At 46.0% G+C, this 12,095-nt stretch overlaps 1 protein-coding gene across 1 annotated transcript; it reads left to right on the top strand.

The window, feature by feature from the left end:
* The first annotated feature begins 917 nt into the window (after positions 1-917).
* On the top strand, positions 918-10,885 carry CEP85 (centrosomal protein 85kDa). Its single transcript, XM_010079114.1, has 13 exons — positions 918-973; positions 1,554-1,706; positions 3,893-4,617; positions 5,257-5,390; positions 6,234-6,351; positions 6,748-6,933; positions 7,284-7,436; positions 7,687-7,841; positions 8,354-8,474; positions 8,941-8,991; positions 9,078-9,185; positions 9,848-10,076; positions 10,353-10,885. The coding sequence occupies exons 1-13, from the start codon at positions 919-921 to the stop codon at positions 10,514-10,516; spliced, it is 2,352 nt and encodes a 783-aa protein (XP_010077416.1). The 5' UTR covers position 918; the 3' UTR covers positions 10,517-10,885.
* The last annotated feature ends 1,210 nt before the right edge of the window (positions 10,886-12,095 follow it).

Raw genomic sequence — 12,095 nt, 5'->3', positions numbered from 1 at the left:
TGACTGTAGTGCTGGAGACTGAGATTTAAATTCGGGAATTTCCGAAACGTACCTAAATTAAATACAAAAAGCACTGCATTTAGCTAAAAGTGTTTTATTCTTCACTGTCCGAGTGAAATGCTGCTTCTCTATCCTATTGTATTCCCAGTGTCTATCCTCGTGTTGTAAAATCTGTGTATGTATGTTTTCTAAGAATTAATGGTATCTGTGAGCTGTTTGAATCACTTAAGCAAAAATCTGTAAGAGCTGGCAGTCGAGGATTTAGTATTTGACTGGTGGAGTGGAGAGGGGCCTTGAATTTCCACAGGGAAGGCTGGGAGCTGTGAATTATGTTTGCATCATCAGAGGCAGGACATTCACTGTCTGAACTACTCAGATAAGCAGATAAATTAAACCAAAGCTCTGGACCATTTGTGGAGCAGTGACGCTAAGTTTTGAATGGCTGCATTTCTGTATGTAGTTGCTCGGTGACCTCTACAGAGGGCAGAGATGAACTAGTTTAGAGTTAAGACTTTTAAAAGGAAATTTTTAGTCTCTGTAGACATAAAGTCAGCGTAGGTGCCATGGTGACTGGTGCTCTATAAATAACTATGATGGGGATAACACATGCCCCAGTTGAGAGGTGCTGCTGAACTGCTGCATACCTGGGGAATGTTGCAAACAGGAATCTCCTCATTTCTCAGGCATGAAGAAAACCTACAGTAACTGCAAGAGCTTTTTAACTATTGTGTCTGTTACCCGTGGGGATGAAACAGATATTCTTGGGAGGAGATGCTAATTAAATATGAACTAGAGTGTAACTCTGAATGAAGAGAGCTGATGTGTAGCCTTTGCTTGGTTAGTGGGAACAGGGTTTGGTTTATGCTGATATTAAATAATATTTTTATTTATTGCCCTGTAGTTCACTGGAGAGATAAGATGGCTGCTCTTGAGAAACACCCGGACCTGGGGCTCCAGCAGAACAATCCCTTGGGTAAGAACAGTCCTTTCTCTGAAGCCCTTCTGCTGTCGGATCCTGTTTCAGTTTCTCTGAGTAGACATGTGGCCCTGAGAAGAGTTCTTTACCAAAAGCTTTTTATTAAAAGAACAATGTCTTATTCCTGCAAAATAAAACAATTGCATGGGTATCCAAGGGTAGAGAATCATTTGATAACAAACCTGTTTCTTGAGTGATAACTGATAAATTGGGAGGAGTTCTTAACAGTTAATGCAAAAATGTATCTTCATCAGTACGGGTGTTCTTTTTAGTTTGAGAGCGTCAGCTGGGTATAATATTACCAAACTTATCAATGGGAATATAATTTACTGCTTTTGCATTCTGACTTCCATAACAAAACTGATTTTCAATCTCCTGTTGATGTTATTGGACTTCTTTGTGCTTGCTGCCATTTCCTTTTGCAAAAGAGATTTCTTTAGCAACAGTACGGGGAGTCAAGCAAGGAGTGGTTTGGGTTTTTGTAGTGTGGATAATTAGATGTGGCTTAATTAGGTGTATTAAAAGGCTTTTCAGTCTGTTGGCTAAAACATAAATATCCCTGGCTTTTCCTCCCCAGATCCCAGCACCAGTCAGAAGAGTCATTTCTCAGAGACTGACTGGAAAACACCTATGTTGTCTGCGAAGTTCCAGAGCCGTGTCAGTCGCTGCTCGAGCGTGGCTGACAGCGGGGATGGGGGCATTGGGACATCCTGCTCAGACAGCACAGAAGGTGATGGCCAGCATGAGATCACGCAGTAACAGACACAGAGTTTGTTTTCTTAGAAGACCGATGAGCATTAAATAGCCTGGTATTACAGAACCCCAGAGTGTGAAACTTGGAGAGAGCAGAATCTGTAATGATGTTTGGAGACTATTTCAAAACCAGTGCCTCAGCGCACAGATATGCTGCCTGAAACGTAAACAAGTGATTAAGGGACTTGCTGTTTCTCTCAGCTAGTCTGGTTATCTTCTACCTGTAGTAAGCACTTTTAACTCGCTAAAAGGATCACCTTGGTGATTCACTGGTTCATGTTGACCAAAAAGTGATTTATCAGCAAGCCTGTTGTGGCATTATTTTAAGAAATAATTTATGGGTGGCTCTGGAGACTTCAGATCAGTGTGCCTTTGTGTGTGAGTCTCCTCAGTGTCAGAGCTGTGTGCTTCTCACTGAAGGATGCTGCAGCCTTGCCCTCAGCTGAGGCAGGCCTGTGAAATTACTTGTCCCAGCAATTCTTTCCACCTGTATTGTTTTCATCCATGAAAGTGACATAAACCACTATTGATTCACTGATTCTTCCTTCAGCAGTGAGAAAGTTTGTGTTGTTCTTTAAAACAATGCACTTCACGCGTTCCTGTGTTTCACAAGCTGCCTTGAGCCTTTTGAATGAGCCATAGATCTTAATAATGTGCGAGTTGAAATGAAGGCTTTTTAGAAAGTCTGGCTTGTGGAAATATTACTAGAGCACATGTTTCAGTGTCCCAACTAGCCTCTCTCAGGATAATAAAACATCTAGTTGCATGTTGAGGGCAGGGGAGATAATGATAGCCCTTTAGGAAGTTGCCCTTCTGAACGTTTGTAGCCTTGTTTGTAAGAGCAGAGGCTGAATTACGGCACTGCCAGCTGGCTGAAACGCTGACTTTCAGGTCAGTACTTTGTGCAGAAATGTTGTGATGACCCTTAGCACACTCAAGGAACTGATTGCAGCATCTGGACAGGGTGTGCTGGTCAGAGAACTCGAGTTCCTGACAGTGATACTGGGGTGTAAATTCAGGGCCTGTAAAAGGAAATGGTATTGTCTCCTCTGTTTGCCAAGGTGAGTGTGCTTGTGACCACTTGGTAGCATGGTGTTCTCTGGAGTTCCTTAGCACAGCCAAGTCATGTCCAAGAGATTTTCTCCCCCTCCTGCTCATTTTTGAGGATCTCATGCTATTATTGTGATAGTTTTCCTGCAGTTTGGTGAGGGTTTTGGTCCTATTCAAATTGTAAATTTTTATTCCTTGTTGCAACAATACTTAGAAACAGGTGGAAGGGTGACCTTGCAGTCCTAGTGCTGGATTAAAGAAACATCATGTGGGGATGGGCCTTTAGCCAAACCTATGAAGAAAACAAGGTTGTGTATCTGCGAAAAACCTGGAATTACTGTGATACACAATGTATTGGGACAAGGAGTAGGAAGAGGCACTTTGCTGTTTGCCTTTCTCAGCTCTTGCTGTTGCTGTATTGAAATTTGAGAGTTGCTAAGAATAACCCCGTATTTCCATGTAGGCAGGTTTGGTGGCTGTGTGACAGGACGGGCTCACGTTGGGGTGCGTGTGCTGAACTCTGTCTCATTTCCTGTGGCAATAAGGCGAGAGCCTCTAACCTCTAGAAAAAGCTCTTTTGCTGCAACGTCCTGGAGGAGTTGGAAGGTCAACTGCTCGGTGATCTAGTCTCCAGCTGTGTCTGAAGCTCATCATGGGCTTAGCGAAGGCTCCAGTTAGCTTTGGTTACGGTTCAGAGTCGCTGAGCTGTGGGACGGGCAGAACAGAATCAAGGTCTCAGTGTTCAGCTGAGTAAGTTTCAGCCTTTTTATTCCATTTAAAGGACTTGATTTCTAAACCTGTAGAGAGATAACCTTATTGATTTAAGATTATATTAGAGTAGTTTAAAAACAAGGGATTAAAAATGTGTACTGAACTAGAAATGTGTACTGTCCCTGTGGTTTATGGTGGTGAGAAAATCTCAGCAGCCTCCTGAAACTTGCAGGGAAGGGGAGCACAGGTGTGCCTTAGTCTTGCTGCCGCTGCTTAGGAGGACATGCTGAGGGGGAAGACAATTGGGTTTTAAAATTCTTTTGGAAAGTTCAGCAGAGGAGTGGCTGTTTGTGTCAGAATATTTTCAGGGCTGTAATTAGAACATCACTCTTCTCTCCCTAGACTTTTGCAATTCCAGTAACGGTTCATTCCAGCCCATCAAAACCCAAGTGACCATCCCAACAGCCCATGTTATGCCTTCTACCTTGGGTTCCTCGCCCTCCAAGCCATGCTCTGCAGGAGACCAGGGCTGTTCGCAGAGTGCTTCAAAAACTGCTATGCCAGGATCTGCTTCTGAACACGCAGGGCTACTGAGAAATGGAAACTTTAATGCTGGGAAGTCATCTCAGATGCCATCCAAAGAACTCTCGCGTCTCTACAGGACTTCATGGGAAAATGCTTTTGCGCAATCCTGGCATCCTGTTTCTGATCACATGAGAACAGAAGATACTTGGAAGTTTGACACCCCTGCCGTTGAGCACACCCTTAACCAGTCTCTCTTTCTGGATAGTTTGTGCACTGACCCTCTCCACAGGTTTCAAAAGTTCAATCCAAACTCTGGGGCAGCTGAGGCAGGAAAGGACCATTACAAGGTGCTGCCAGAGACCAGTAAGCAAGCGGCAGGGGCTAATGGAGTCAGTGAGCCCCAGGATGGAACGTGGCCGAGTGGGAGCAGACCGATGCCAGCGGGACTCCAGGCCAACAATTTCTTTTCAAAACCTGTTCCTCCTTTGTCTCAACCATGGATGCAGGAAGCCTGCACACTGCATCCGCATGAGAGGGTCTGCGAGCTCAGTGCTTGGAAACAGCAGCTGGAGAAAGTGCAACTGCAACTGGAGCAAATGCAGGTAGGGAGCTGCTTGCATGGCTGTGTGAGTTTGAAACCCTTCCTATCTCCTTTAATCATGAATCATCATTCCAGAGTTACAAAGCAAGGGGGAAAATGTCTCATGCTTCTCCCTGTCTTACCCTGAAAGTCTCTGAATGATCTGTTTTTACAACGTGTGATGTCACAGGTATCACTTGGCATGCTGCTGATGGAGAGCAGCCCTGTATTGTGTTACAGCACTGCAGAGAGGTGAAATATCCTGTCTGCAAGAAACTGCAAAGAAAAAGCATGTCCAGAAGTTCTTACAGTTCCTAGAATACTTGTATTCTGTATCTAGAGTTAGGAAACAGACTTTTTTTCTTAAAGATGCATAAAACTAACTGCGGCTTATTAGGTGGAAACAATTTGTTTACTACCTCCCACCAGCTGTATCCAATGGAGACAAACTTTCTAGTGAGCTAGCAGAGTGATCTAAAATTATTTGTTAATCTCCAGTTGTGCTTGGGCAAAGTTACTTGTTCTTGGACATGGCAGGGGACTGAAATAGCTACGTCCTGGCATGCAGATGAGCACACAGTGTGCAAAATAGCTCCAGCAATGTTGCAGTTACCTCTGTAGAGCACAAACCTCTCCCTCCTCATTTTGTCTCCTCTTTCAGTTACAAAATGGAGGTGCCTGCCACCATCCCTTGCCGTATTCTCCTTCGCTGCCCGTGCCTGATCCAGCCCAGTGGATCAATATCCTCAACTCCAATGAAAAATTACTCAAGGAGAAAGAGCTCCTCATTGACAGGTGAGAGTTTGATACTGACATGTGGTTTAAGACTCCAGTGCATTTCCTTTTGGAAAGGGAGGGGTTTGAAAATACCAAGGAAAGCTCATATCTCAGAGACCTTTTTACCCGATTGAGCTTTTTTTGTTGAAAGAACAACACAATGATCTTTAAGAACAGCCTATTTTTGTACAGAGTTGTCCTCCCTTCCTCTTGGAAGTAGGATGGTGATCCTGAAGGGTTCAGATAAACCCATTTTAGTTATCATTTTCTGTTTTATAAGGGATAAGGATTTCTGTTTACATCATGATTATCTGGACTGTAAAACCTATTTTCTTTTTGCTTGAGGACTTTCTGGGAGCTCTTTGAGATCTTTATTTTAAATTTGTTCTTTATGAGTTTGGGCTGGCGAACAACCTTTCTCATACCTAATGCCAGTGCTCCATAAGCTTTTCAAAGAAGTATGTCCTAATGAAAACTACCTTCAGCATTTGGACTGCAAATACCTTTTCTGTTTTCTCATTTTTGAGTCCTATGATGTCTCTTCAATTTACTCAAGCTCTGCAGCCAAGCTGGATTATCCGAAGCGTGCAAGACTTGTGTGGTTTATGTATAATCATTGCTGGGGGAGAGGCTTTGAAGTGAGGGGAGGGAAGAAGTGTTAATACCAATTGTAAAAAAAAAAAAAAAAAGGCAAAACAAAACAAAAAACCTGAGTTGCAGAGTTGTCTTTCTGTTCTGCTTGTCACTGTATGGAGCATTAGAGTTGTGGTGGCACTGTTCATGTTATATTGCTCTCTACAACCATTGAGAACAAGGTGTATGTTTGAGAACAGTGTGTTATCTGTTGGGTTTTTTCTTCAGACAAAGGCAACACATATCCCAGTTGGAGCAGAAGGTCCGGGAAAGTGAACTGCAGGTTCACAGTGCACTGCTCGGCTGTCCTGCACCCTACGGAGATGTCTACATGTTGAGAATGCAGGTAATTGGGTGCAACAGAGTGCCAGTAAGAAATATATATTGAATCCAACAGCCCTACCTCTTCTCACTAGGTGTTTTCTGGGTAGGAGGGCTACACAGAGTAAAACTGTCCTTTGTATGGGGTCCCAGTTACCTGTCATCACCAAGATCTCGGTGATTCTTGGGATTTCAAGCCCTGATGTACTACGGTTTGTTTAGAAGCTGTGCTAGTGATGCAAACGCCTGACAGCACTGACAAGTGCTATTTCGGGTACTGCCACGTATGAGATGTGCTGAGTGATGTTTGGGAATTAGGAGGGCTGAGGGACAGCCCTGAGACAACACAGCTGCTTAGTGCCAGTTTGTCACTCACTGTTAGCTCTGATGGACGGAAGTCACAGGCCATCTCTGTTTGCAGGAGCTGCAGCGGGAGAACACGTTTCTTCGAGCACAGTTCACGGAGAAGACTGAAGCCCTCAGTAAGGAAAAGATTGAGTTAGAGAGAAAACTGGCTGCCGCAGAGGTGGATGCAAAGCTGATCCGGGAGTCACTGAAGGAAACTATGCAGAAACATGCGGAGGAGCTAAAGAAACAGGAAGAAAGGGTATGATCCCATTGCTCTGGAGATGGGAAGGTGTTTTTTCTTCAAGAAGCTAAAAGTCCATGTAGTGCCTAGGTGAAAATTTTCTGTGGCAATGTGTTACTGGAGGTATATTCTGATCTCCCTGTAGAATTCTTTGGTTTATAAGCAAAAGCCCTTCCTCCTGCAGTTAGAAGTATTTCAGTACCTCTTCTTTTAATCAGAGAAGCTGTTCTGTTGCTAAGTGAGCAGAAATGCTGCTGGAGTTAGTGATGTTGTATTTTGGTGTTGTGCTGTACAAAAAGGTAAGTGAGTGGGCTTACGGAGGACTGAAGGATTATATAAACTAAACCTGTATATAACTGTCCCTGCAGGTAAAGGGGAGAGACAAACACATCAATAATCTTAAAAAGAAATGCCAGAAGGAATCTGAACAAAACAGGGAGAGACAACAGAGAATTGAGACCCTGGAACGATACCTAGCTGATCTACCAACCCTTGAGGACCACCAGAAACAGAGTCAGAAGGTAAAAAACTTCCTCTGAATTGTTATGGTAGCTCTTCACAGCTCAGGTGTCTTTCCTACAGCTGCAGGTAATCCCCTGTGCAGCTGCTCAAGTCATGGTCTGGCCTTTTTGGAGGAGGAATGTTCTAAGCTCTAGCTGAGAATTGCCACATAAAGAATAATCTGCATTGCGAATGTAGTTGAAACATGGTGTGTGTGTGTGTTGAAACCCCCGGGAGGTCTCTGGACTGTTATGATGGTCTGTGTTGCAGCTGAAGGAAGCTGAACTGAAGAGTACTGCTATGCAGGAAACAGTGCTGGCACTGGAAACAGAGCTTGGAGATGTCCGGGCTGCTTTCAGGGAGCAAGAGATGCAGCTAGAAACCCAAAAACAGAAGGAGCTAGAGCTTCTTTCCACTGTGCGCAGGTAAAAATCTGGAGGATTTGAATGAACTTAATCTTAGCAGTGAAGTAATTGCTGCACAAGAATGGTGGTGATATAGCACAGCCACTGTCCCACCTGTCAAAACCAGGTTACTGTGGATTTGTGATGATTGTGTGAGCGCTCGCCCAAGTGCTGTGTTCAAATTCTGTGTGCCAAGAGTGGAGGGTGGGAGCAGAACCACATGGCTGAAGGAAAGGGCGTTCCTGTTTGTCACCGGGGTCTGTCTGTGTCCTCGGGTTATTGCTCTCAACCATAACTCCTTTCAAAATGGATCTATGTAATCCGCAATTGTTGCGTCTCTGCAAATGTGCCAGTATCATGGGTTGGGCTGTGTCCAGGGATTCCCTCCTGCACAGCCCTGGTTCTTTGCAAGCTGGGATGCAAGCAGGGCAACCCTGACACCCGATAGGAAAATTATTTACTGCTTCATATTGTTTAGTGAGGGGGAACACCCCAATGAAGCTGATTTACCCATGGTGTTCTGCTCATTTCAGCTTGCAGGACAAGGTGCAGCAGTGCGTAAAGAACGCAGAGAGAGGACCCGCTGCGCAGGGTGGGGAGAGACAGAAAATAGAGAATGAGTCTCTGAAGAAAGAATGTGACTGTCTCAGGAAGGTAACAGGCTGTCCCAAGTGGGAATCACACATTTTTCCTTCCACTGAGTCACACCAGGCACTAAAATGAAATCAAGGACTTTTGCAGTTGTAGGCAGTCACAACTGCACTGAAGCAGCAGTTCCTGGATTTCCAAGCAGAGGGGTTTAAAGGCTGTTTTTGATGTGATAACCATGCCCTCCTACAGTAAGTAACACTGGGGAGAAGCTGCAGAATGCAGAAGGAGGGAGAGGAAAACCACAAGAATGCAACTTCTCCAGCCTGTTTTTAGCTGATACTTCTAATGGTGCCTTTTATCAAGTGCCTTTCATCAGGGAATCTAAGTCCACTACTAGCAGAGGCAGTGATTAAAGCAGGAAGTGGACAGGAAAGAGAAGGAGAGGGCATGCTGCCCTACTGAGGGAGAAATCATAGTGGTATTACTGTGTCCATGTGGCCAGTTCTGATGCCTCTGCTTTTGATTCCAGATTGTGGACAAACAGCAGAAGAAGATGGAGCAGTTGTCCTTGCAAATAAAGGTGAGAGGTGACTGCAGAGGGACCTAGAACTGGAGAATCTGCTGTGAAGTGCACTATACTTGCTACTTTCCCATGGTCTGTTCCAGAACCTGGAAGAACAGGTAGCCCAGGAAGAGGGGACAAGCCAAGCTCTGAAAGAGGAGGCGCTGAGAAGAGAAAATGCACTGCAGCAGCTCCGGACTGCTGTGAAAGAGGTCAGAGTGGGAGTGTTTTGAGTGCCTGAACGTAGCAGTTGAATGAACAATGGATTGTCTTTTAGGAAGGCCCTTAATTTGCAGTCAGCAGCACAACCTCTCCTGCTTCCTGCCAGTCAGTTGCCCTGTCAGGGCTCTGAAAGGAGCTCTTCTCTGTTCAAAAGCAGGAGGAGAAAGGCAGTTTCTGCCTCCGGAACTTCAGCTGGGGCTGTGAGTTGTGGTGGAGGAGGCTGAGCTTGCCAGCTGGGGGCAGCAAGGCGGCAAGCAGGAGTCCAAACTCGACTGCAGCCCTGGCTGAAGAGCAGGGCTGAGCCCCACTCAAGCCTAAAGGAAGCCAAGCACAGTGGCAGCCCTTGAGGGAAGGGGACGGTCAGCCTCGGGGTGAGCAGCTGGTGCAAAACCCCCTGGAAGATTTTTTATTGCATTTCACGCCTTGGCAGGGATGGTGCAGTGTCATGGGGCACTTCCTGTCTGAGCCAGGAAAGCCAAATTCTCACATGCTGTAGAACTGACACTCGCCCATCTGGTGAGAGTCTGGACGGCTTGATGTAAACCTGCTGCTCCTGCACTCAGTGCTCCTGTCATCATCGAGCAGTTGCGTTGAGTTGCTTTAAGTGTGTTAGTACCCAAGTGACACTAACCTGCTGTGTCCGTTTGTCCAGCTTTCCGTGCAGAACCAGGATCTTATTGAGAAGAAGCTGACCCTTCAGGAACGGCTCCGGCAGGCAGAGCTAACAACGCAGCCGCTGCCTGCTGAGACAGCCCACCTCGCCCAGGAGTTGCACAGCGAGCTGGCCAGTTGTCTGCAGGATTTGCAGTCTGTCTACAGCATTGTCACTCAGAGGGCTCAGGGCAAGGATCCCAACCTCTCTCTGCTCCTGGGCATTCGCTGTAAGTATGCACAGTGCTGGCAGAGCAAACCCTTCGGCTCCTGTGCTGCGGCAGAATTAAATAACTCACATATAATTTAGCATGAAAGGTTCTCATCTTTCTGGGATTCTGAACCGTCTTTGTGGTTAGGTAGCTCTAAGGATGCATGCTGCAGTAACTAAACGTTAAGTAGTACCTCTTTTGCAAACATGTGTTGGTTTTTCTGGCTCGGTTGCAAATGTGTGTGCTCCTTGGTCAGAATTGCATGTGAGGTAACTCCCTTCTCTGACTCCACAGCTGTGCAGTTCTCTGCTAGGGAGAAGGATGACTTGCTGAGCCCTGATGGACTTGCAAAGAAACTGGTGGAGGTCAAACAGCTTCATAAAGAAGTGGAGGACTTAAGGACTGCAATATCTGACAGATATGCTCAGGACATGGGAGACAACTGCATCACCCAGTAAAGAACACTCTCTAAAGTAAGACAGGAAACAAAGACTTGAAACCCTCAGGAGTCTAGAGCTCCACAACCCAAAACCTCTTCAGCACTTTACCATCCCTTCGCTCGGGTACAAGATGTGTGACTTTTCCAATCTGTGAGAAACTGGGGGGTTTGTTGCCAGAAGTGTTTAGCTGCTGACTGGCTAACTGGAATCACTCAGGGCTTCGGTGTTGGGCTTTGCAGTAGCTTTGATCTTGTGGAATGTGTTTCTGCTGTGTTTGCTGGAGCTGGTGTGGTCTCTGATGCTGGGAGATGAATTCTGAATTGCCTTCCAGGCATGTCAAATGCTGAACATGCAAATGTGGCAGTTAAAATCATCACTAAAAGGAAATGTATGCCCTGGTCTCTCTGATAAATTTTCTGTGCAGATCCTGCGTGACTAGTAAAACCAGAGGATTATCAGAGTGTTCAGGGGATATCTGTGCACTTCATAGGTAAGCAGGTGTGCCAGTTACACTGCTGCTAACAACATCAAGGTGCTACAGGCTCCTCAGATGCTGTGTGCGGAGTTCTGGCTTGGGTGCTTGTGCAGCCATTCATGCAGCAGGCCCTGCTTTCCTCAGGTAAATGCAGCCAGAGTCTTTCAGTAGCCAACAGGAGCTGGGGAATAAAGCAACACTAAAAGAAGACTCTGAAAATGCCCCCCCCCCCCAGACACTGTTACCCCAGAAGCCTTAAGCCTTTTATTCCCCCGAAATAGCACTGAGCGTGGGAATGATTGAGACTGCAGAGGAAGTAGATTGATGCTGAAGTGCCTTAATGTGCTAGAGGAACCTCCTGTCCCCACACTGCTTTGTGCCTAATGCATCTGCTGGCAGGGTGAGGAACTGCTGGTTCTTGTAGCAGCCTGTAGAGCCATCGCAAGCAGTCCTGGGGAGCCTCCAATGTCTGTAACCCCTGCCAGAGCCACAGACAGCCCGTGTGCCCCGGGGGACCCTGCTGCAGGCCACTGGGGAGACACTGCTGCTTGGTTTGCTGCTTAATAGGGATGGCAGGACAGTAGAGCTGCATCTGAGAGCCCTTCCTGATACTGTGACCGCTCAGGCTTTGTCATAGCCCTGCCCTTCATTCTCTGGGAGCTCCTTGCTCCTCTGCTAAATAATGAAATTTCTGAATAAATCAGCATGGAATGCGGTTCACTTTGTCCCAGCCCTCCTTAACCTTAGTGGCAACTTTACAGTACTGAGCACTTGCTTGTGACAACGCTGTGGTGCTGGGGGTGGAACTGTTTTGGTTTTCAGCTTGAGTTAAGAGCAAGATACTGCATCAGTTATATAGCAGGGGAAAAATACTGCTGAAACTTTGTCCATTTGGTTGTTCCTGGTTCATGTTTGGGCTGTGAACTCTAGGTTTGGGAGAAATGCTTTTGTTATTCTTTTGTGTTAAAATTGAAGACCAAATCTGTTTTGTTCTTACTGTTTGGCCACCACAGGTGATGGTGGCTGCAACTATGGTTAGTTTGCTGTCCCCAGCTACCCCCTGCACAGCACAGGGAGAGCACAGCAGTGTCTGCCGTGCAGCCAGCTGTCTACCCTGCCTTT

Source organism: Pterocles gutturalis, unplaced genomic scaffold (genome assembly GCF_000699245.1).
Source record: "Pterocles gutturalis isolate BGI_N339 unplaced genomic scaffold, ASM69924v1 scaffold36048, whole genome shotgun sequence".
Lineage (NCBI taxonomy): Eukaryota > Metazoa > Chordata > Aves > Pterocliformes > Pteroclidae > Pterocles > Pterocles gutturalis.
The sequence above is the reverse complement of the archived record's forward strand: the minus strand, read 5'-3'. Positions and strand labels throughout refer to the sequence as shown.

Excerpts from the sequence above, each read along its gene's own strand:
- CEP85 (XM_010079114.1), top strand. The coding sequence starts at position 919 with ATGGCTGCTCTTGAGAAACACCCGGACCTGGGGCTCCAGCAGAACAAT. Across the intron at positions 8,992-9,077 it reads AGTTGTCCTTGCAAATAAAG|AACCTGGAAGAACAGGTAGC; the intron begins GTGAGAGGTGAC and ends GGTCTGTTCCAG. Across the intron at positions 9,186-9,847 it reads TCCGGACTGCTGTGAAAGAG|CTTTCCGTGCAGAACCAGGA; the intron begins GTCAGAGTGGGA and ends CCGTTTGTCCAG.